This window comes from Prinia subflava, chromosome 11, assembly GCF_021018805.1.
Source record: "Prinia subflava isolate CZ2003 ecotype Zambia chromosome 11, Cam_Psub_1.2, whole genome shotgun sequence".
Taxonomy (NCBI): Eukaryota; Metazoa; Chordata; class Aves; order Passeriformes; family Cisticolidae; genus Prinia; species Prinia subflava.
Window position 1 is genome coordinate 25,082,666 of NC_086257.1, and position 25,770 is coordinate 25,108,435.

The 25,770-nt window shown below is 51.5% G+C and overlaps 1 protein-coding gene across 17 annotated transcripts in view; it reads right to left on the bottom strand.

The window, feature by feature from the left end:
• The window catches only part of MBNL1 (muscleblind like splicing regulator 1), a 68,296-nt gene that overhangs the window by 26,744 nt on the left and 15,782 nt on the right, over positions 1-25,770 (bottom strand). For 11 of the 17 annotated variants that reach the window (XR_010081599.1, XR_010081600.1, XM_063408524.1 and 8 more), the window contains exon 2: positions 20,229-21,094. The exons of 5 other annotated variants lie outside the window; for them this stretch is intronic. Coding sequence is in view for 9 of the 12 variants with exons in the window: in XM_063408524.1 (XP_063264594.1) it covers positions 20,229-20,402 (174 nt within the window). In the remaining 3 variants the exon portion in view is untranslated. Of the gene's footprint in view, positions 1-14,316; positions 14,335-20,228; positions 21,095-25,770 lie in introns of those variants that run through there. One more of the 17 variants, XM_063408534.1, reaches the window with a different exon arrangement.

The following is a 25,770-nucleotide window of genomic DNA, read 5'->3' on the forward strand; positions in this document are numbered from 1 at the left end:
AAGAGGGGGCAAGAGCAGCAATCCCTTCACCTCGATGGCACAGAGCAGTCTCAGGAGGTCCTGCCCCACGCCTTGGCTGCAAGGGCTGAGGCTGCAGGCGACGTGAGGACGGGGCTGCAGCGCTCCCGTGCAGAGCTGAGGACGGGGCTGCAGCGCTCCCGTGCAGCCCTGAGGACGGGGCTGAGGTGCTCCCGTGCAGCGCTGAGGACGGGGCTGCAGCGCTCCCGTGCAGAGCTGAGGACGGGGCTGCGGCGCTCCCGTGCAGCGCTGAGGACAGGGCTGCAGTGCTCCCGTGCAGCGCTGAGGACAGGGCTGCAGCGCTCCCGTGCAGCGCTGAGGACGGGGCTGCGGCGCTGAGGACGGGGCTGCAGCGCTCCCGTGCAGAGCTGAGGACGGGGCTGCGGTGCTGAGGACGGGGCTGCAGCGCTCCCGTGCAGCGCTGAGGACGGGGCTGCAGCGCTCCCGTGCAGAGCTGAGGACGGGGCTGCGGCGCTGAGGACGGGGCTGCAGCGCTCCCGTGCAGCGCTGAGGACGGGGCTGCAGCGCTCCCGTGCAGCGCTGAGGACAGGGCTGCAGTTCTCCCATGCAGCACGGGCGCTGCCAGCCACGCGGGCACGGTGGAGGGCAGTGCTGAATACCAGAAATCAACGTCACGTCCATGGATTGTTCTCTGCTGCCCAGCCACACCAGCGGCCTCCTCCGACAGGCTGAAGGTCAATGGCTGTCGGTTTTTATGGCTGGATTTTTATGGGAGAGGCTGATCTAAAAGCATTGCTCAGAACTGCAGCCCCACACCCCAGACACTGGAAATCACTGCTGGAATCCCATCCTGAAATGCCAACACATCCACGTGTTTGGGGTTTTTATTGGCAGAGTTTATACAAGAATTATACCTTTCCCTATTTTCTTGCTTTCCTTTTAGTTGTATTATTCCCTTGTTTTTAGCAAGTACAGCATCTTGACATGCTGTTTTAAACACTATTTAAATATGATTAGAATACGTTTGTCAGGCCAATATATTACTGACTGAAAAATAATTAATTCCCCAGTATTAGTGGGGAAAATAATTATTAAAATATTATTTTATTCAAATGAAGTTAAATGATAAATTCTGACTGAAATTTGGGAAGTTTATTAAACTTCATTTCAAAAGAGGATTTGAGTTAACAACAGAGCACAGGTGAAACAAAGCACTCTGAGAGGAAAAGCTCTAAGTGGGAAATTACATAGCATCACACAAACATGACCTTAAAGATCACCCAGTTCCAATCTCTGCCATGCAGGGACACCTCCCACTGTCCCAGGCTGCTCTAAGCCTTGTCCTACCCAGCCTCGGGCACTGCCAGGGATCCAGGGGCAGCCACAGCTGCTCTGGGCACCTGTGCCAGGGCCTCACCAGACTCACCAGCCTCACAGAGAAGAATGTCTCCTGAAAGAAGACATTTGCCCAGACCTATGCTTACAGATAAATAAAACATTTCCCTGAAACCAAGGCCAGCCACTCAAATGGGAACTGTTCTGGGGATCAATACCAAAGCCTGGAGATATGATTTCAAATTAATCCCCTGGGCTCTGCTCCGAGATGCCCCTTTTCTTAGCCTGTGGAAAGCAGACAGTGAACCCTCCCCAGGTGGACAGCAACAGGAACCTGTGCAAGGTACGGAGCATGTTCATGGCACTGTGGGATGCAGGGGCTGTTTGCATCTGGAAATCCAACAGCTGCTTTCTCAGCACGAGGAACTTTCCCCCAGAGCGTACAAAGGATCACAAGTTTGAATAAGCAGCACGAGAAATGATCTTGACTGTTTTTCAGTAATGCCACACCAAAACTTCCATGGAGCTGTGTGCTCCGTGCCACGTGTGGTTCTGTAAGGGCTGGCTGGCACCTGGCAAAACAAACCTGGCGTGTCCCACTGCTGGAAAACCCAGGGGCTGCAGGGCATCCTGTGAAATCCCTGAAAGGAGTATGGAGAAGTGACCTGATTTTCAGGAATGCAAACAGCTCCAGGTCCCTGACCGCACACGTGCAAGAGACATTTTACAGCACAATAAACTGCCTAAGATGGAAACGTACTGCTTGACCACATCCAAACCTTCTACTTAATTACCACACACCTCCACCACTGCCAAAATAACCCAGAGCAGTGGCTACGGAGGCGATGGGAAGAGCTGTCAGACTGGGACACAGGTTCCTGGGTATTACAGAACCCACAGCCTTTCAGAGCAGCAGGGAGACTTGCGTGGGTGCCATACCCACAGACAGGCTGCCTTTGGCAGCTGACACCAAATTCTGCCTCTGGCAACCAAAAATGTGACACTTCTGGCTTTCTGTACAGTTTGCTTACATGATAACCAAATTAAGGCCATTCAGTGCACTCAGTAATCAAACAAAAGAGAGTCCCATACAGCACACTCGGCACCCAGGCCAGGCTGCTGCAGGAGGCAGGGTGCACATCACCCTCACGGCACTGGAGCTCTGCAGCAGCTCAGTCTGAGGTCGCTGCACCACAGAACACTTAGCCCAGAGATCAATTTGCACACAGGGCTGAACCTTGATATGAACACTAAGGTCCATCCAGCAGCTAAAAGTGGACATGGAGCCCCTTAGAGTAGCATGGCATGACATGGGTTTGACAGTGACAGTTCCTGGCTGTCACCACCACGGTGCCACTGACTGGAGCTGTGTGGGGAACCAGCCAGTGCTGTGCAAACCCAAAGAACAAGAGAAGTTCACACAGGAATGGGACAAAAACCACTCAGAGCTTCCAGTAACAGGACACACCATGCCAGTGGATGCCTCTTTCAGCCAGAATCCCACTGTGACTGAAAGGACAAACCCACAAATGCACTTGAGTAAGGCAGAAAGCACTGCCACCTTCCAACAAGAATTTTTGGAACTAAATAAAGTTGAAGAATTTTTCTTTTGAAAGAAAAAACCAACCAACCAACTCCAGTGAATCTCTAACAACTTCTAAGAAAAAATTCCACCTGTTTTCCACAAGAGGGAACTTTTGACAAGACAGTGATTTCCTACAAAACACCCCTTTAAAACCAGTCAGTGCAGCTTCCCAGGACCAGTGGCAGAAAGGAGCCCCTTAATCAGCAGTTCAGGAGGAGTTATTGAATATTTATAGCAGCCACATTCCCCTACGAGGGCAGCACAGGAGCCTCGTGCCCAAAGACACCCCCAGATCAGCAACAGCCCAGGCACCGCTCTGCCCTCCCAGGGCACCACCACATCCCCCTGAGACACTGCCAAGCTCCCCCTCAAAGGGCACTGCTGTGTGCCCCTGCCAGGGACCACCACATCCCATCCCAGGGACCCTCCTATCCCACACCTTTCCTCTTTCCTTCTGGTGGCTAGCAATTACGTAGCCCTGGTTATTTTGAATTTTTTTTTAAAGTTCATACTGTCTGGTTTGAAGTGAAAATCAAAGAACAACCATTAAAAAATAAGACTAGGCTGACAGAAAACTAGCCTTGCATCTTTCCTTAAATGCGCAAGACAGACTGAACACAGCTCTTCTCCTTTTACTCCCTACCATAATTATCAGGTAGGTAGAATTGTTAGCCTTGGCCTTTGTTTCTGCATGTGTCACCACCATAAAAACTAAAAATGGAGCCTAATGGGTACAGTGCCCTGGAATTTGGTAATTGATAGAATTCAGCACGTGCAAAGTAAAACAATTAAAATTAATACTTGCCATTAGAAAATAAAAAGTGATAAAGTGCCATTAAAAAATAAAAGAAATATGCTCTTTCCCTGGCATACGCATCCCTGCTGTAGCCTGGGGGTCACAAGTGGTTTAATTCTACGTATGAGAAACTATTTTTCATGCTGTGACATTTACGTGTCACTTTTCACACCCAATCTCTGCCAGGCACTATTCATTTCCTACAAGCTCTGTCCCTACTTGCTTCCAGATAAGGTTTCGCTCCCCTCTTCTTGAAATTCCATGTAATTAATTGTACCTGGGCACAAGCACCACCCGAGCTGGCAGCAGCTCCAGCAGGACCCGCCCGTGTTGCTGGGGAGCTCAGGACCTGGCGCTTGGATGTCCCCTGCTGTGTGACACAGCAGCAGTGCCTGGCAGCCAGCAGCCCCTCCGGGGCACAGACACCTCCAGGCCCCCCTGGCACCATCCCACCCTCCCAGCACCGAGGGAAGTGCCTCAAGCTGCTCTAAATGCTCAGGATGTCTGAATAAGCTCTCAGTGGCAGCACAAGGCAAGGCCCTGAGTCAGCTCTGCATGGCCACCCCTAACACACAAAAATAGCTTGTTTATTCCTCCTGAGGTATTATTTTTACACCAGCAGTACTGGGTCACCGTGGCTGTTTGCTGCTACTGGTCCCAGTGAAGGCCTGTGGTGGAACCAGGTGCAGGAGCCCTACAGGCTGCTGCACCGGGGACGTCCCTGCCCCACCTGCCCACCCCGCCACGTGCAGAGGGCTCAGTGCGGGCTGGGAGAGGTCCCTGGGCTCAGGGGGTCCATGAGAGACACCTTCAGCCACTCCCCACCCTGCCAGCCGTGCCCAGCACCCAGGGAGAGTCACCCTCCACCTCCGCACGGCATTTGCCAATGCCTCCAGGCTGCCCTTTGGAGCTCCAGAGGGAAAACCCTCTCCTGAGCAGCTCCTTCGATTTCCCATCATCTGAAGGAAAGCCCTGCTAAATCAAAGTGTGCCTGTGGTTTCCAAGGAGGCAGAACAACTCCTCTGTACACAGGAACACACCCAGCAGCAGGGATAGCTCAGGACAACGCCGCGATGCCGCCCTGGCTGCGCCCATGCCAGGGGGCTTCACACGGCGAACCAAGGCACAGCTCTCCCTCCACAGACCAAACACGGTCCACAGGGCACTCCTGCAGCATCAGTTAACACTCTCCTGGGGTTCACAGCTCTTCAGAAATCCTGGCTTTAGCACAAGTAAATGCAACGGAGTGAATGTGACCATCCCTGAGGGCCACAAGTAACAAAGTGAGAGGACTGGGGGAACAGGACGGAGCGGAGTGGGACAGCGGCAGAGGAAGCTGCTGGCAAGTAAATATTGCCCAACACGACAGGAGGATTGGGGAAAAACTGACAGAGTGGAATAACAGGAAGCTTAGTCACTTCTGGACTAAAAAACGCGCGTGCGAGCACGGCAGAGGGGAGCGGGGCGGCCGAACACCGGCACGGACGGGAGGGCAGGGCACTGGCACAGGACAGGCACCAGCACAGGCACAGCACAGGCACAGCACAGGCACAGGACAGGCACAGGACAGGCACAGGACAGGCACGGGCACAGGCACGGGCACAGGCACGGGCACAGGCACGGGCACAGGCACGGGCACGGGCACGGGCACAGGACAGACACAGGACAGGCACGGGCACGGGCACAGGGCACAGGCCAGGCAACAGGCACTGGCACTGGCACAGGCACTGGCACTGGCACAGGGACAGGCAACAGGCACTGGCACTGGCACAGGCACTGGCACAGGGACAGGCAACAGGCACTGGCACTGGCACAGGGACAGGCACAGGGACAGGCATAGGCACTGGCACAGGCACAGGGACAGGCAACAGGCACTGGCACTGGGACAGGCACAGGGACAGGCACAGGCACTGGCACAGGCACTGGCACAGGCACTGGCACAGGGACAGGCACAGGGACAGGCACAGGCACTGGCACTGGCACAGGGACAGGCACAGGGACAGGCACAGGCACTGGCACTGGCACTGGCACAGGCACGGGCACAGGGACAGGCACGGGCACAGGCACGGGCACAGGCACGGGCACAGGACAGGCACTGGCACTGGCACTGGCACAGGCACTGGCACAGGACAGGCACAGGCACTGGCACAGGACAGGCACAGGCACTGGCACAGGCATTGGTACTGGCACAGGCACAGGCACAGGCACAGGCACTGGCACAGGCACTGGCACAGGACAGGCACAGGCACTGGCACGCTGCCGTGGGCACTGCACTGCCCAGAGGAGACTGTCCTGGGTGCCTGCTGCACTAAACCTGCACAAGCACAGCAGGGTCCTGCACAGGCTGCCCCGTGGAGCTGTGACCTGCTAACCCTCACACCCAGCTCCTCCTCCGCCTTCCTCAGCACTGGGAACACCCCGACTGCTCACCTTGGGGTGGACAAACACCACAAGAGCCCCGGGTGAACCTGCTGGTGTGGAATTACTGTGGGTCTGGGGGCTCTCAAGCCAGCTGGTATTCCCATCATAGAGGCACTCTGCAAAGCCTCAGGAGGCTGGCAAGAAAGTACCCATTACTGCTGAAATATGGTCTGCCCCATCACTGATGAGGGGATAACAGCACTGGGTGTTAGTAAAGGGACTAGAAAAACACAAACCCAAGATTTTACATCCTCCAGAGAGGCAAGAGAAAAGACAAATAAATCTGGAGTAATTCGAAGCTAGATAACGAAAGCCACCAAACCATGGCCAACTGATGACAAGCTTGAGTAACAGTTTTCTTACTTCTTAGGCAAATGAGGGAAGAAAAGGATATAAATAAGAAAGGGTACAGCAGCAGAGGTAAGTATAAAGTAAGTTTATATTTTAAAAATTCTTACAGGGAGAATCAATCTAAGTTAACCAGACTTCAGGGTGAAAAAAATGCTACCACAAAATGTTCATGTATTTGGCATCAGAAGGCAAACAGAGAGTTAAAGGTCCTTAACAAAGAACAAATTGAAGCTAGCAAGGGTGGGAAAGGGAAAGTGTAGTGGGTAAACAAAGGGTGACACACCAGGTTTGTTTTACCTTGCAAGTGTGCGATGAGGCACAGCAAAAGCTTCCTAACCAAATAAACACCCTTGCAGTTCCTGCGGGAGCGCAGGAAGGGCTGGAGGCCCTGCTGGAGCAGCACTGCGGCCTCACATGCAGCACCGCTTCCACTGCGCCTTTGGGACACACTTGTCACGTTCCTTTAAAAAAAACCAAACCAAGCCCAGCCCTGAAGCACTTAACAGCTCCATGGAAAACCAAGGAGCAGAGGACACCCCAGCCGGGGGCAGGGAAGCCCAGCACAGCACAGGCACAGAGGGAGCACGCAGAGCACTCTACTGAATTTCTCATCTGGGGAGTTGGCTGGGCCTTGCCATCCCCACCAGTACCAGGCAGTGCAGTGTCCAGATTCCATGGACACATCCCCACCAGTACCGGGCAGTGTCCAGATTCCATGGACACATCCCCACCAGTACCGGGCAGTGTCCAGCCCCCATGGACACATCCCCACCAGTACTGGGCAGTGTCCAGATTCCATGGACACATCCCCACCAGTACTGGGCAGTGTCCAGATTCCATGGACACATCCCCACCAGCACCGGGCAGTGTCCAGCCCCCATGGACACATCCCCACCAGCACCGGGCAGTGTCCAGCCCCCATGGACACATCCCCACCAGTACTGGGCAGTGTCCAGCCCCCATGGACACATCCCCACCAGCACCGGGCAGTGCAGTGTCCAGATTCCATGGACACATCCCCACCAGTACCGGGCAGTGTCCAGATTCCATGGACACATCCCCACCAGCACCGGGCAGTGTCCAGCCCCCATGCCCTTGGGGCACTGTCCGGCTCCACCACTGACACACCCATGACATGATCCAATAATTGTTAACGCTGGACGTGGAAGCATCAATCCAAACTGGAAGTTTCAGCCCATACCAACGCTGAATTCCTTGCTCAGCTCTGCGCTGCACTAAGGGGAGAAGGCAGGACAGAGGGCTCAACAGGCCCTGTATCAGTCACAGGATTTTTCTCATACAGGTCAGGAATAACTTCCCTCACTAAGTGCTTTCCAGACCTCTTAACATTGATATTGCAGATCAATATTTCGCAAAGACAAAGCTGCCTGATGGATGTGTGCACTCATTTAAGCATCTCTAACAGGCAGCGCTGCTGTAATCACACACTCTGCACCCCTGCTACCTTCTACCCCAGAGGTTTGGCCTTGCTCACTTTCCACATGAAACAAAACGACAGTAAAATGAGAGAACAAAAGACCCACTGTAAGGCAGTGTGCAAATAAAGACAGTATCTATCTGCTCTGTCCGCACCAGTGCAGTGCAAATATAATTACAGCTACCAGGAAACGTTGCTTGCTCTCAGGAGCTCTCCAGCCTCTCTCTGTTAAGGCCCCTGCACAGGCTTTACTTTTAAAAATGCAACTCCTTGTTAGAACAAATACTGACACAGAGTGGGACCAGGTGAGAGCCTCTGTGTGCTGAGAAATGCGGCTGCACAGTGAATATTTGATGCAAAAGTCTTGAAAAGCTCAACTCTGTCAGTCACACACTGAGAGGAAAAACGCTCAGAAAAGCTTATGAAATACGTGACAATGAGAGCAGAGGAGCAGAAGGAACACGTGAACAGCAGGAGCTGTTTTTCAGTGTCTGTAAGGCCTCGCAGAGCACGTGGGCATGCGGGAACACAGAGGTGCAGTTCCACCTGCCCTGCTGCGCTGCCTCCGCCGTGAGCAGAGCAGGCAGTGCACACGCACTGGTGGGAAACACAGGTGGCAGATTTATTTTTCTGAAGTTAAATGATCACAAAACATGCCAAACACTGCTCTGCGGTCAGAACTCCCTTTGGTTTATTCTCACATGGGCACTGACAAGCGCCATGGCCTGTCCCAAAGCAGAGCTGTGCAGGCGGCAGCGCTCCGCTCCTGCAGAGGGAAGCTGGGCTCCCAGACCCATCCCAGCAGGAGGGGACCCAGGAGGGAGACACCAAACCCCAACCCAATGGCAAAAAGGATAAAAAGGAAAGAGGAGCAGTCCTTGTTTTACAGATGCAGATTTTCTGTAGGAAGCAGCATTTTCAGGAAGAATTTCTCTACAGAAAGGGGGGTCAGGCATTGGAAGGGGCTGCCCAGGGAGGGGAGGGAGCCCCCAGCCCTGGAGGTGTCCAAGGCATGACTGCACGTGGCACTCAGTGCTCCGGGCTGTGTGACAAGGTGGGGATCGGGCACAGCCTGGACTCAGTGATCTTGGAGGTGTTTTCCACCCTCACACTCTGTGGTTTCTGCTCCCAGCAGTTTGATGTCATTGCAGGACATTTTGGCAGTGTCACCACCCTGGGCGCACACGCTGAGCTGCAGGAAATGCCTCCTCTGCAGATACTATCTGAGCGTGTGTCAGCTCAAACACATGTCCACGACCTGAAGACTCAAACGCTCTCACTTCAAGCGTGCAGCCACATAGCTGGTGGGAAATGAAAAACTTTCCATGTGTGGGAGCCAACAGAGCTGATGAAACAAACAGGAACATTCAGAGGGAGGACTGGCCTACCATGATCTCATTGCAGAAGCACTTTTTCCCCAAGTTCAGCATGTGTGAGGCAGAATCAAAGCTCCAGAGATGAGAGCATCAGCCTCGGGGCTGAGTTGCAGGGTTGCCTTACAGGTGCTCACTCTTCAAAAACCTAAATTCTCTTTTAATATATTTCACTTAGATCTATGAGAGGAAACAACTTATTTCTGCATATGAAAAGGAAATAAAACAAATATTGAATTCCTCTCTTTTCCATGATCTTTTTTTTAATGCGAGACCTAACTCACTCTAAAAGTAGTAAAACAGCAAAGTAGTGAAATAGAAAATGAGAACTTTCTATGCCGCAATGTCCCTACAAAGAAACAAGCTCATGGTGACAGCTTTGCTCTCCTTTACACCTAAGAGCTCAGAACCCCAGCATTCCAGGGGACCTGGAGACGTGCTGTTCCCAGCAGCTGATCCTGCTCTTCCATGGCACCACTGCCAGTGGGAATCCCTGCCTGCCTCAGCCCCACAGCCTCAGGAATCCCTGCCTGCCTCAGCCCCACAGCCTCAGGAATCCCTGCCTGCCTCAGCCCCACAGCCTCGGGAATCCCTGCCTGCCTCAGCCCCACAGCCTCGGGAATCCCTGAATCCCTGCCTGCCTCAGCCCCACAGCCTCGGGAATCCCTGAATCCCTGCCTGCCTCAGCCCCACAGCCTCGGGAATCCCTGCCTGCTGCTGCAGCACCAGCACCACTGGGAATCCCTGCCTGCTGCAGCTCCCAGGGCTCAGACAGCTTCTACACAACATGAAGGAGCAGAAGCTGAACCAAGTAATTTGTCAGGTGATCAAAACAGAACTTGAGCAGTCACTCAGTAACACTTAATTATTTGTCATTTAAACAGAACAGAGAGGAAAGAATGGGACAACTACAGATGGTGCTGGACAACTGACCCATAGCTGTACTCTAGACAATGATAAAATCCAGCAATGCTTTCCAAATTTTAAATATTAAATACGAGTGTATTTTTAGCTACTACTATTTTTAATTTTTTTAAGTATAAAGTAGCTTCTTAATTCTCAAAAGGTATTGCAGCTTCTGAAGGCTCCTTTTTGCATACAAACCCAAGACAACACACAAAACACACAGCCTGAAAAAAACCTGGAGGAGCCATATACATACAGACATATATTATATGTAATATACAATGAGCCCACATACATACACAAACAGTCTACACTGTGTGCATGGCCCAGAGCAAAACAGTTGACAAATATAACAAGTAACTTCAACCTTCCACTGTTGCTACTTTTTTAGTGTCTAATCCCTTAGGTATCTAAGATCACCAGAAACATCTAAATCATAAACATGTGACAAATGCTGTGTAGAAATATTTTACATTGTTACAAACATTAGCAGTGTCTTCAGCCAATGGACTAAACATGAACAGGAAACCTCACTTCCCTTCTGATTTTCAGTGATGTACTTGATGAAGCCAAATGCTAAAGGATTCCAACAAGGCAAAACTAGGTGTGCTTTCCTCCACAGTAAAAAAAAAAAAAAATCCATAAGCAAATGTAATTTTTCTCTTCTGATATATTTAATCACACCAGTAACCATGTTTGGAACTAGGTGCAAAAGATCTGTTGCAAAAAGCTGGCAGAAGCTGGAAACAAACACATTTTGTCAAGTAATCTTGGAGTCTGTCTGCACGCTACATCCTCCGATATCGCCTGATCTCCCTGTCTTGTTCTTTACTCTTGCTTCCCCCTCCCCTCCCTTCTGCTCACACAGTTCTGACAGAGCCCTCTCTCCTGTGCTATCTGCCAGGAGGTATAACAGCATCTGACCCCTTCAACTTTCTGTCTCTCTTCTGTCCCTCCCTTTAATTTCTTTCTCTCTTCTGCCTTGTCTTCTCATCTAGTTAGAGACGTTATCACTGTCATAAAAAACCCCGTTTGCTCCTCTTCAGGGCAGCCACAGAAAAAACCCAACCCCTGCTCCTGGTGGCAGTGAGCTCACTGTGCTGCACGTCTGTTCTGCCAGCTGCAGCTCCACACACTGCAACTTCTCTGAAGCAAATGCCCAGCCTGATGAGCTTCCCCTGGACTGACCAACCCCACCACACCCCTCCACTATCACCTGGAAATATTTAAATCATTTTTTTTTCCTATGAAACAATTCCTTGTGCTCCACTGTCAACAAGAGCTTTGCATTTTAAGATACTTGGAATTAAAGCTACCATACATCATCCCTCCCTCCATCCCTTGCATGCCTTGAGCAAGGGAAGCACCTCACTCTGCTCCATGAGGTGCAGCCAGCGTTCAACCAACAACAGGAGTAAGTAACTACTAGTAGATACAAAGAACTGACTCTTCCCTGTCCTCTCAGGAATGTTTAGTGAGCATGAACTCTTTAACCCCTCAGTTTGCCCAGTCAGGGGCTTTCCCAGCTCACCTGCACTTTTATTTGGTTACTGCAGACATCCAGGCTGTCTCCTGACTCAGCTCACTGCAGGGAAGACTTTACCAGGGCACCAGAGAAGCAATGGTATGTCAGTGCAGAGGATTTTCTGAGCACACCCTACAACTAGCAAGCTGAACTCCAGACACAATTTCCCATCTACAGCTGGCTCTAAACACTGACTGCACTGTAAAAAATGGGAAGGGACAGCAGAACCAGCAGCAGTCCAGCTGCAGCTTGCCATCTCCGGTGGCACAATGCGCTCTGAGCTGCTGCCTGCTGACAGCCGAAATCTGCACAAAGAGCCCAGCCAAGTGTACTCCTTCTTTTCCACTCAGTATCTGCTCCACCAATGTCAGTTTACAGCAAGCCCCAAGGACCTAGAAAACATTTCATTCTGCCTATTCTTCTCAAAGACTTCAGTTAAATGTGCATACTCTTGTTCCTACATAACAGAACAAAGAAAAACTAAGAAAAACTGTGCTGTTCCTGACATTCTTGTGGTGCCTACTGCACACCTAAAAACCTGCCAGGCTCCTGGGGAGTGAGAACCTCTCCCTGAGCCAGACACGACTGGAAAGATGCTCTCAAATTAACAAAACACAACATCCTCCTCACCCAGTATTGAATACCAGCACTGAACCTGTACAGGTTTTTAGACTGAATCCCACCAGGATAAAGAAAGGGCAGAAAACAAGGAGTTCTATGCCTGCAAAGCTGTAGTTACCTACTACACCTGCAGCTACCCTGGCTTTGCTGGCTGCTCCTGGACTGCAGGGTTTTCCAGCATGCCCACACACAAGTGACCCTGTCCCCAGGGTCACCCCAGACTCCTGCCCATGACCCGCCCCAGTCACAAACTGCCCCATTCCATCTCAGATTCACGGAATGTTTGCTCCTCCTGGCCCCACAGGTATGTCCCCTCAAGAGAGGTGGCCCTGGAGCCACCCACCTCCCACATCCTCACAGCTCCCCCTCTGTGCCAGCTGCCTCCTGGTCCCTTGGGCTCCCCTTGCAGCCAGCACAGCAGGGTGGGCAGCGATGAAGGACAATTCTCATACTTTGCAATTCCTCTCTTTTCAGATTTAAATCTCAATCGAACAACCATTTATGTGTCTATCTAAGCCTGGAATTAACCCATGTGAATCCAGTGAAATCATACCAAGAAAAAGTAACTAGCTTTGCTTCCTCCCAGAACTGCTCCTCTTTTCAAACAGCACTCTCTCTTTTTGCTAACTCTCTGTACTGTTTTGCCAAGTTAGGAATGGTCCAGAGAAATCTGGAGCTGGAGAGAGTCTTTCCAGGAACTTGACGGGACTTGAAGTGCTGTGAGATGAAGCTGGATCCAAACCTGTTCCCCCAGCAGGCCCCTTCCCCCTCCTGCCCCCGCACTGCCACTCCTGCCAGCAAACCTCAGAAGCATCAGCATCCTCCCATCGGAGCGTCACTACCGTGCCCACCACCCCCTCCCTGAAAAGACAGAGAACTTCTGGGACCTCCAGGGCTGAGAGCTGATAATTTTATCCAGTGAGTGGAGTATAACAAAAGGGCAATCTGAGGAAGCAGCTTGCTAGTGCCAGGGTGAAGCCCTCCAGCAGCACTACACTGGATTTCTTTTTCTTCTTTAAAAATCCACTTCATCACATGTATTTTCCTTTATTTGATCAAACATTGCACTTGCTTTCAACTACCTCAGCATGTGTTCTATATCAGTTAAATCCTGAGATGTTTCCTAATGAAGAGGATAAGTCATAAGTATTTCAATAAATTCAACCATGAACCTGAAGGTTTTCTTACTTGCATAATCCCGTGTTTCAGGACCCGACAATTCAGTGTCAACTTAAATCTCATTTCAACAGCAGTAATCCTCCTAGCAGCACCGTGAAATGGGGGACAAGACAGACCTCTGGATCAGGGTAAAGCAGCTCTTGTTATTTCCTGCAGGGGCTGGTCTGAGTGCCGTGCAGCCCTGGGGGAGGAGCAGCCCCAGCGCCCGAGGCTGAGGCGGGCAGGGATGGGGCAGGGAATGGGGCAGGGATGGGGCAGGGATGGGGCAGGGATGGGGCAGGGATGGGGCAGGAATGGGGCAGGAATGGGGCAGGGAATGGGGCAGGGAATGGGGCAGGGATGGGCAGGGATGGGCAGGGAATGGGGCAGGGAATGGGGCAGGGAATGGGGCAGGGAATGGGGCAGGGAATGGGGCAGGGAATGGGGCAGGGAATGGGGCAGGGATGGGGCAGGAATGGGGCAGGAATGGGGCAGGGAATGGGGCAGGGAATGGGGCAGGGAATGGGGCAGGGAATGGGGCAGGGAATGGGGCAGGGAATGGGGCAGGGAATGGGGCAGGGAATGGGGCAGGGAATGGGGCAGGGGCAGGGAATGGGGCAGGGAATGGGGCAGGGAATGGGGCAAGGAATGGGGCAAGGAATGGGGCAGGGAATGGGGCAAGGAATGGGGCAGGGGCAGCGTAGCCCCCCTGGGAGCTCAGCCCAGCACAGAGCTCCAGCGAGGAGCCCTGCACTGACACCAGACCGTGCTGGCCCTCTCTGCTCTGGGCCTGAGCACCTCGGAGGGCTGTGGCCTGGCCCTGCTCACCTGGAGAGGAGGCTCGTTCCCAGGAATGGGACGGGCAGCAGCTCCTGACAGGACGCACAGACCCCGAGGCAGCACCCGGGGCAGTAGTTCCTAAATAACATCCAGCTGGGCTAACAAGGCTCTGCAGACCCAACAAAGAAACACCAGCATTTCTCCAAAGTCAAAAACCAGATGTGATCATTTGGTCTTGAACGTAATTTGTTGCTTCCAACAAATTTCAGTAAGCCTTGGCAACAAGGCATCTGTATTTGGAAAAACAGACACTTGGGGTCATCCTGGGAAGGAGACAGGCCTCACATGCTGCTGCTGATCACTCAGTTAAGACTTGGGACAAATGTCTGAATGCTCTTGACATGAGGTTTTCTGATTTTACACCTCTTTACATCTTCCCTGCAAACCAGCTCAGAATTTTACTGATTTTGACTATGCCCAGCAGAGTTCCTGACTGTAATAGAAGCCCACGCTGGTTTCTATTATGCACAGATTTAAAAAATGATAGCGCAAATGCTGCAGTGCAATGTTTTAATTTCTACTTAATTTCTTTCTGCCGAGGCAGAGCTGAAGCTGTAAAATGAGCTGCGAAGGCTGTAGTTAGTTGTAACTCTTCTGTCCAAAGAGCTGATAAGATTTCAAAACACCATCTATCTTCCCACAGAGAACACACGTGCTTTCAATTGTTTGGTTTGCTAATGGACTATTTGCCACTCCGCCTAACAATTGCCCCATTTTCCCGATATGTTTGCCACTTTTCCCTTTGCTTCCTCTTCTGGAGCTCAGCCTGCTGGCAGACGCACAGGCTGGAGAGGAGAGAAATGGCAAATCAGACCTTAGGAATTTGAACATTGTTTATGTTTTCATTTTTTGCCAAGGGTTACTGCTTTACGAGCTTCCTTGGAATCAGCCATGTGTCCATCTGCCTCCCAGCCCTGAGCCCCACCTCGCCTCTGCACCCGGGGTCCTGTCACTGCCCCCAGCTCCAGGGATGCCAGATACCACACAGGTAAAATTACCTGCTTAGTGTTCTGGGTTTCTTCTTTTGCCTTCATTAAAGAAGAATCGGACCCGTGATCTGCCATTCTCAACAAGATTAGTGCAATAGGCTTACAGGATTTTCTTTCCTTGTATTAAATGAAATAAGGTTCTTACTCTACACCCTTAGATAAGTGTCACACAAAGGGGAGCAACAAGGCAAAAAATCAGTATTTTTTTAAGCAGTGACAAAGTAGAGAGACTTGAACAACTAACGATTACCTCTCTGAGGTAGAAGAAATAAGATGCTCACCAATTTCAGCAATAAAAATAATAATACTGCTGGACATTTTTAAGCCTTCTTGGTAAAAAGTGGCAGTCACTTTTACAGAGTTCAGATGCTCTATTAAAAAAAATTAACCCTTCTACATCAGAAAATAAAATATTATCATACCAAGTGCTAGTGGGTCTCAGACACAAGACATCAGAGCTTCAACCTCAGACATCATCACTGAAGTGACTTACACTTCTGGTTCCTGGCTTTTTCTTAGAATTTAAAAGAAAGCAGAGAAATGTGGAAGTTTAAGACTTTCCAGCTGTTGAAGAAAGAGTGGAAAAAGCTTTTACACTTCACTGGGACACCCAGCTTGAACACGAGGGAGCCGCCTCAGAGGGAGCAGAACTCAAGAGACCAAAAGCTGCCCTGGGAGCTGCAGTGCCTGCAGAGCACCTTATCCCCTAAACCATGGGATGTGACTCGTGTCACCCCCTAAACCATGGGATGTGACTCGTGTCACCCCCTAAACCATGGGGTGTGACCCGTGTCACCCCCTAAACCATGGGGTGTGACTCGTGTCACCCCCTAAACCATGGGGTGTGAGCCGTGCCCACCTGGCACGGGGAGCTCAGAGCAGCTGCCAGCAGCAGCTCTGGGCACTCGGCAGCCCCTGCCCGCAGAGAGCCGGGGTGGGCTGTGCCCAGCCCTGCCCCTCCCACGGTGTCACTGTCCCCAGCCAGGGCAGGCCTGGCAGCAGTGACGGGGCGTCCTCAGCGCATCTGCAGCTCCCACAGGATTTGCATTTGACATCCATCTCCCCATTGTTCAGACATCTTTATCTCGGCTTTCAGGAAACGCGGATGACTCATCTATCGGAACATCTGACAAAGCTAACGTAATTTCAAAAACGAATTCTACTTAGGCTTATTTTTCCAAGAAAAAAAAAAAAAAAGAAGAAAAATATTTCAAAATTATGGTAAAAATCAAATTTCTGTTGCAAACCAGTTTCCTGATTTAGGAACTCAAGCTTATTTTTGATGTAGACAGTCTAACAGGCTTTTAGGCATCCAAATTTAGGAAAAAAATCCTACGGCATTTAAACAAGGCAGAGCCAGAGCTGGAGCTGACTCAGCCGCTCCAGTGCATAATTTGAATACACTACATAATCATTCTTGGTTTAAAATTATCCTCCTAATATCTAAGGGCCAGATTATCCCACACACGTTCATCTTGATTCATGCGCTCCCCTAGGCCAGCCTTGCAGGTTTCATTAGCACTAATTAGGCAGCAGGACGATAACATCTCGCTGGGACTGTCCCCGACCTCCTGCAGCACCTCGGAGGTCACAGCCACGGGCCTGGCTGCGCTCTGCTCCCCACGCTCAGCTCGCAGGGCCAGCGGGGCTCGCTCTGCGTTTCCCAAGCAGAGACGGTGCCCAGAGCACAGCGCCACTGCTCCCACACAGCACAGCAGAGAACCTGCTCTAGCCCTACACAGAGTTTGTGCCTTCGTTTCACAGGAAGGGGAAATAATAATTTAAAAAAAAAAAAAAAAGTGCTTTCCCCAAGCTGCAAGTTTCACTTCTGGCATCCATTTGTGCCTCCCCCCGGCCGGGCAGGGCCTGGGCGCGGCGGCTGCGCACTCGCCGTGCTCCGTCCTGCGCCCGCAGAGGACGCCTGGGCCCGGGCCAGAGGCGAAGGGCACTGCCACTGCACAGGGTCCCCGCGAGCATCTGCTCTGCCTGTTTATCTTCTAAATATAGCAGAGCACACCGGCCATCTCCAGCTCCGAGAAGTGCTGCCCAGGGCTGCAGCTCTGCAGCACTCACACCTGCCTGACGTCAGCTCCACAAGCAGTCACTCCTCAGGCACACGAGTGACAGATCACAGCAGCACACAGCGGGCTGGGCCAGGGGGACCTTAAAGGTCACCTCATCCCAGCTCCTGCCAAGATACAGGAGTTTGTAGAGAAAAATTCAGTGACTACGTATCTGTCTTATGTTCAAGAGATAATGCAAGAATAGCTGTCTAATTAATACTAATATTATATACATTAATAAGAAATCAAATATTTTAACATTAAGGTCAAATTTTCAGTGTAGTGCTATTTTAGTAAAGAACAAGGACACTACATCCATATTGAATTACTGAAAAATTAAAAATTACTTTTGATTGTCCTAACCAAAAATCTTTTTTAATCTGCACTAAAGTATCGACTGACCTTATAAGGTCCAGACAGAGCTGTAGCAGCTCTTCCCTAAATTGCTTTTGCAGAACATCCGAAGTTTGGGATATTGCTGACAAGGTACCTCTTTGACTAGTGCTGGTTGAGCTCAGCACACACCAAAACTGACACAGAGCTGAAACAAAACCAAAACTGAGCAAAGGCTTCAGCAATGGGGACTGGAGTGGGAATTCCCGAAGGGGGCATATTTGCTGTTAACCCAAGGCATTCTCTCAGATGGTACAGCCGCTTGACTGCCCGTCCCTGCCCGGGGGCTGGGGAGCCGCCGGCAGCCACAGGCGCCGGGCCCACGCCGGGATCCTGCCCCGGCTGCACGGGGGGATGGCCCCATCCCCGGGAGCCTCTCCAGCACACAGCAGCCCAGCCACTGGCAAACCTTCCAGCACGAGCACAAGTAAACAGCTCTGGTCAGCAGTGTATTTTTAAACAGCAGATTCTTTCCCAGCTCCCAGCTCGGCCCCTGCGCTGACTCCACAGGGCAGCAGCACGCTCCTCTCCTCCGAGGAGCCGCAGCAATGCCGTAACGTTACCCACGGACCTTGCAGTGCTTGGCAAAGGTCAGCCTCAGCTCCTGCATTAAAAAAGAAGCGAAGAGCCCTGCTGATGGCAGCAGAATGGCCAGTCACGCTGCCGGGGCCGGGAAACCAGGCCAGGTCCTGCTCCATCCCCTCTTACAGACACCAGCTGACGCTGCCACCCGGCTCCAGCACCACCAGCATCCCCGTCCAGAACCGGGACTTTAAGGCACTTGCAGTGAGCACTGACATCATGTCCGGTCCACTCTGTGGCTGGTTTCCAGCCTTTCAGGCAGATCCTGGCGCTGAGAAGCACAAGGCCAGCGGGGTCAGGCCGCGGGGCCAGACGTACGTTGCTGGGAAACCAAGCCGGGGACACTGCGGGTGCTGCTGCACCAGCAATCCCATCGTGGCTGCCACAGCCCCTCACTCAGGAGCAGGTCAGAGGCTCTGGGGCCAGGCCTGTGCTCTGGCAGCAGCGCCATCCCCACAGTGACACTGTGCCACCACTGATGGCCACACCGACACACACTGGCACTGCGTCCCCGTGATGACACCGCAGGGCTGGGACTCCCCGCTGGCACTGGTGGCCCTGGCTCTGCTCCTGCCTCCAGCACATTGGTAATGCATAAAAACTCCTTATTTCCACATTTTAAAATTAATACCCTGCATGCATTGTAATTGCTGTATTAAAAAATAAACTGAACAACACCAAAAAAAAAATCCTTTCAGTATCTGCAAAGTTAAGCCATGACTGGGGGTGATGGGACAGGCATTTCAGGCCTGAGAGCACGGTGAAGCTTCACCCTGCGCCCTGACCACAGACAGGACACATTTTGCAGCTTGGGATGCTGAGGATTTACACGCCTGCTGTAAGGCACTTCCTGCCCCATTCACGCTGCGCCGCGGCCTGAGGAACTGCTCCTGCTCCTGCTCCTGCTCCAGCTCCAGCTCCAGCTCCTGCTCCTGCTCCTGCTCCCTCCTGAGCACGGCTGTGCCAGCAGCCAGCTCCACTTCCCGGGATCGGGGCCCAGGAAGAGAAAATCACACTGTAGAAAAAACTTACAGACAAATTTCTGCTCCCCAAGTTTTGATTTTTTCATGACTCCACTGGATTGGTTCTGTACTGTGTGTGTGTGGCATGAGTATTTTACATGTCAGGTTATTTAAATCGTGAAACACCAGGGAAGGAGCTGGGACCTGCACATTTAACACCTATCACTGCCACAACAGCTATAGTGAAACAACAGCCCTATATTTATGGTGCCTAGCTGGAATGTGCCTCCTGAAAACCCTCTCTGCTCCTGCCGTGCTTGCATGTCCAGAGGCACCTTGCCTTCTGCTAAGTGCTGTCCTTCCCTTGAGCAAGTGCACTTGGGAAAAAGATGGGATAACCTCACCAGTGCCAACCACAGAAAGCAAGCAGGGTGCTCACAGACACCTGAGTAACCCAGGGAGGAAAACACTCTTCTAAGGTTCACCATCAGCTGTCCAGAGACACCAACAACCCGCTGGTAGTTACGAGACGGAAACAAATCCTCATACTGCTTACGTGGTTTGTGCTATTAAAAACAAAGAATCCTCACAGTGACTTTGCTGTTTCTACGTGAAGTGCCCTTTATTCCAGCTACAGGCAGGGAATAATTTGGAGGGGAAGAATGAGCCCCTGTAACCATACCGGAGGATTTGAGCCCTGCCAGATGTATTTTCCCTTCGTTCCCTATAACTTTCCCCTTCCCCTGAGGAAAGCACCAACATAAATCAACAAGCATCAATAAAATAAAAGCAGCAAAACACCCCACTGCTGGCAGCCAGCACTTGCTCCTGTTCGGCTGCAGGATTTCTCTGGCTAGAACCGCTTCTTTCATTATCCACATATCCTTGAAAATAATGTAATATTTACTCACTTTCAATGAGTCAAAGCAGGCGATTACGCGTCCGTTTTCAACTTGGCAGCTTTTCGACGGGTGTGCAAATTTACATTCCGTGTCTGGTCGTGAGCAAGTCCCCCTTTGGAACTCCCTACACACTTCCAGCGTTAGCCATTTTGTGTCCCGGATCGGTGTGACACTAACAGCCATCTTTAGATTTTACAGGTAGTTAAAATTTCCAATAAAAATGGGCAAACGAGTAGCTGAACTGATAAACTGGAAACGATGGAAGTGCCACCTCCAGAACACTTTTTTCCCCCGCTCCCTATTTTAAAATAAGTACGAGTAAAACTGGGTGGCTGCAATCCCCAGGAAGAGCTGTGTCACAGAGTTGAGAGCGTGGCACGGTTAGCGGTCGGGGCAGGCCGGACCTGCGGAGCGTGGCCGGGGCTAGCCCTGCGCGCTCAGCATCCCGTCTGCAAGCATGGGAACGTGGCGGCTCCGGCAGCAGGTCCGAGCTGCTCCCGGGGACGGCGGCGGGCAGGTGCCTCCAGGCAGCGGGCTCGCAGCGGGCTCTGCGGTGCAATCGGGATCGATTAGTTTGGCATAGACAGATGCAGCAGTTTAGAGCAACGACCGACACCGGGTTTGGGCTGGGGTTTTTCTCCTCCTCTCCTCGGCTTTCGGGCAGCAGAGCTCTGACCTTCGGGGCACCCTTTAGTGCACAGTGCAGCGGCGGCGGGGGAGCAGCGCCGGACCCTCCTCCCGGCGGGCGCGGGGCTGGCAGCGGCGGAGCGCTGTCGTCGCAGTCTAGCTGGCAGCAAGCAAGGCAAAAGCAGCGGCTGCTCTAGAAGCGGTCCCAAGCAGCAGCGACGTCAGGAAAGGCACTTCTTAGTACCAACCTGTGGAGAGAAGAGACACGTTACGAGCGGGCGGCGCGGGCGCCCCGCGAGCCGCCGCCCCGCGCAGGGCACTCACGGCTGCGGGCGGCGGGGCCGCGTCCCCGCGCGGGGCCGGGCGGCAGCACCGCCGCGGGCCAATCGCGGCGAGCGTTGCAGCGACACTCCGGGCAGGGAGCCAATGGCGGGGGCCGTCTTATGAAAGGTCGCGCCTGTCAGACGCCGGCCGCGCCGCGCTGCCCCGAGCGCGCCCGCGGGGGACGCGCGCGGCCCGGCGGTACCGGCGTGCGGACCGGGCCCGGACCGGCACCGGGAACCGCACCGGGAACGGCACCGGGAACGGCACCGGGAACCGCACCGGGAACCGCACCGGCAGCGCCCGCCGGCCCTCCGAGCGGCCCGGGCCCGGCGCCGCCTGGCCGCCCGCCGCGGCTCCCCGGGTGCGGCCCGGCGGTACCGGCGTGCGGAACGCGGGGCCCGAACGGGACCGGCACCGGCCGTCGGCCTGAGGACAGACCCGAGACACCCTGACCGCGGAGCGGCTCGGCCCCGGCGGCGCCCGACCGCCCCCTCGGACACGGCCACCGGCACCGGGGCACACCGAGAGCCCTGGGGACAGCGAGCCGGGCCCGCGCGGCCGCAGGAGCGCCCTGCGCCGGCACCGCGCTGCGGGAGCGCACCGCGCACCGCCCGGGAGGGAGGGCAAACCTTCCCCCTCGGACGCCGAGCTGGGCTGGAGCGGTTCCCTTCACACCGCGGATCAGATGCCCGGCTCTGCCACAGGAGCCTGGTGCCACCCGCAAATACGAATCTAGCATAATGAACTACAGCCCTGTCCCCACCTGAGGATCTCAGCCCAGAGGAGCAGAGGGACCCTCGTGGCACTGCCTGGGACACACTGACACCAACAACGACGGGGATTCTGCCAGCACTGCAGCCCCAAGAGCATCATCCTCTGCCTGCGCTGAGGGGAAGGCTATTCCCATCCCCGTCTTTCTGAAGATGCTGTTCACCATCTTCCTATTCCCCACCACCTCCACTGCAGGTCACTGACAGCCTCAGAGTCACACCCTGGGAAGCGATGCTGTCAGTGTGGATCCAAACCAACAGATGAGAAAAAGCCACAGTCTTTTTCTAGGGACACAGTGATCAGAACAACCAACTCCAGGGGAAGGAAAACACACCTAACGGAGCTAATGAGATTACAACAGGCACCGTGGGTTCTTTGCCAGGACACTTGAAATCATGCCACACTTTTAATCCCTGCTAGCAAGAGACAAACAACTACATAATTACTTGCAAGCACAAGTTAACTAAGTTAACAACTAAGTCTGTGTGGTAAACACAGACACTCATTTGCTTCAAGTGCCTAAAACTCTGAAGTTTGGGGTCATCCTGCACCAGCAGTCACTACTACTCAGTGCTTGGGATATTGAATTCTTAGGTCTTGAAAACTTGCTCTGTAACAAGTGTCCAGGCAAACCAGTTGGGTACTTGCACTTGTGCCGTGATTCCCAGCCATGACAGATCAGCACCAAGAGATCTGCAAGCAGAGAACGTGCCAACAGGTCCACCAGATCCACCAGGCATCCCTGTAGCCTCGTGCAGGAATTCCAGCACATCAGAGCACCTCTGGAAGCCTAAACACACCTCCCAGCCTGCAGTCAAGGTGCATTGAAACTTGTCCTCCGCAGACAAGAGCTGGATCTGCATCCTCCCACCATCACTCCTGCACTGCTCAAAATGACTCGTATTCCTCTGTTAGGAGCATTTGTTCCCTCTGAGGTCCTCAGGACAGGGTGCTGCCAATGCCAGCAAGAAGGGCTCTGTCACAAAGCTGTGGAACAGCTCTAAGCAGGGTTTTCTCCTGTTCATCAGCTTGGTAACCAATCCATACCAAGCATTGATTTTTCCAAACACCAAGAAGAGTTAGAGCAGCAAATTGATGCACTTTATACACTAAAGCCAATGCAAGTTAAAGGCCACCATTTCCAAACATGGTATTTCACTTTCATTACACAAGTAGTCACCCCTAACAAGAAATGAAAGAGAGCATGAAGGCAGCACCCAAAATGAAAGCAGATGAAAACTAGCTTTTGTGCTCACATGTACTGACAGGAGAAAGATTCCTGGTAAGTCTCCCCAGACTATGTTTTACTCCCAGGTTTGTAGTAAGTTTTCTGTTAGGGTTTGGACAATCACCCACTCGGAGGGAAATCCTGCTCCTGCTGAGGTCAGTGACACACTTGTGACTGCACCAACTGAGCCTGAATTCCACCCTTCCTTCTTCAGGCTGCCAGCCACAAAAAGACAAGTATTACTCTGAGGAGCTGATGCCTCAAAGGTAAATATTCAGAACATGAAGAAATACTAGATGGGTATTTTGTATGAACAGTTACTTGAAGAAAAAGTGTTTTGTCATAGTTTGTTGTCTACCTGAAAACAGTCAGAAATGTCAGCTTTAAAAATTGCCTTTGAACAGAAATAAAGCCCAACATCAGACCAGAGGTTTATCTTCAATATCTCCACTAAATAAAGGAAGATGTTAGCACAGAATTATCCTTTTTTATCTGCATAAACTGTTTTCCCGTCACTTCGGAATTCTCTTGTGATACTCAGTCACTAAGGAGTCCTCAGTTGGTTTTGTGTGCTAGAAGATACACTGTCTGCAAAGCCCAGCTGATACACGTGGTTCTCCTTTGGGCTGTCCCTGATAAGATGGGAACGACTGCAATAAATCCAGAGTTTAGGGATCCTAGGGACAGGACAGGAAAAGGACTGAACTTTTTCATTTAATTAAAACTGATTTAGGGGTTGAGGGTCTCTACACCCCACCTATCAGAACAGTACTAAAGATTCTTGTGATCCACAGGTGGGTTTTAAAGTTCACCTTTTGAAATTTGGAAGCATTTGCTTCTTGTCTTGGGAATATTGCAACATTGGTTTGGCCAAAGCAGAATCTTGCCTTCACTGAGTATCAGGATACGAGGATTGAAAGCAAATTAAAAAGTGATTCTCAGAAGAAAAGAAGAGAGAAATAACACTGAGAAGTCATTCCTTAGGAGGGTTAGTTGTCTCCTGAGCTGGGTCAATGAAAATGATTAAGAAACAGCCTCACAAATCAATGGAAAGGTTATCTGGAAATGTCCAAGAAAGTGAATCTGACACAGAAGAGACTCCTGTTTCTTCTTACCCTCATTGCTATAAAGAAATGTACAGACAGATTAATGATGCATTTTTCCTCCTCATTACAGTCTTTGACACAGAAATAAGGCATCTCCTGCACTGAGAATTGCACCTTAAGAGGCACTGTTTTCACTCTCCTGTAACTGGTTTTGCTGGACATCCCTGGTTTCTCTACCTTAGTTCACACACGTCTCTCAAAGAAAGATACAGAAAGCTGGGCAGGCAAAAAGCTCAACACTAAAGGAGAAGATGGCAGGGAAGAATGCTATTTTTGTGCTTAGAGAAAGTGGAAGCTGAAAACACATGTCTCAATGACATGAGAACTGTCAGCAAGAACAGATAATTACACAACGTGAATTCATCCTCATGACAATGACTCTAATGAGATAGGAAATGGAATAAAATCAATATTCTATTTACACTGACAGGGCAGTCTCAAAGCCTGAAATTGCCAAGTGTCTGTCTTTTAAATCAAGGAACACAAGATTACTGACTCCTTACAGTATTTTCAAAACACCTCTGCCAAACTCAAAGTTTACTAATATCATATCCCAATATAAAATTTGGATGAGATACAGCAATTACTCCATGGCACAATTGAGGGATATAATTATAGCACTGTCACAAAATTAGGCTGAAACAATGAGCTAATTAACATATTGTCACATAACAGTATAGGACTAGTTAAAGGAAAATACTCTTTAGTAAACTACAGCTAAAGAACCCAATTGTCTCACACTGGGCTGCACCCGCTGCTCCCACAGGACAGCACGGAAAAGTGAGGTGACTCCTCTTCCCATTTTGTACTTGTGTATATTTCAGGAAAAAATGGGAGTGCAAAGACAGGAGCAGAGAGCAGCCAGCTCTAGAGCAGGACTGCCAGGGTGCTGTACCCTGGGCTGATTTCACAGCTCCCCAGCCCAGCAGCCTGGGGCTTGGAGCCTGGTGAAACTACAACATGTTAGCTTTGAACTACTAAGCGCCACAGCAGATTCATAAAAAATCTGCCAACACTCCTTCTTGACCCAGATATTTTGCATGATATACATAGTTTTAGTACTACTACTACCACTACTAGTATTTTAAAGGTTTTTTCTGTACTGTTTTAGCTCTGACAGACTTGCCTGGTGCAACCTCCCACTGACTTCAGTGGCTCCTCCGGCACATCCCCATCAGACAAGGTTTTATCTTGAGCCTGTTTCACAGTTTCTGAAACTGTTTTAGCAGAACCACCTAACTGTGACATTCCATCTGAATTTAAGACACCCAAGTGTACTGGGTTCATGAGAACTTGATAAATAATGAAGAGAGAGGGAACCTGATGTACACTATGTGCCCCCAGCACGTGCAGAGATCAGGTATTGCTCCAGGATTTCCCTAACCAAACTGTGAACGATTCCCACCAGCAGCGCACAGGCACTGACGTACAAATCCCACAGCCCAATCCTCTCTTACTTTAGATTACAGTAATGCTATTTTCAAGTCAGAAAGTT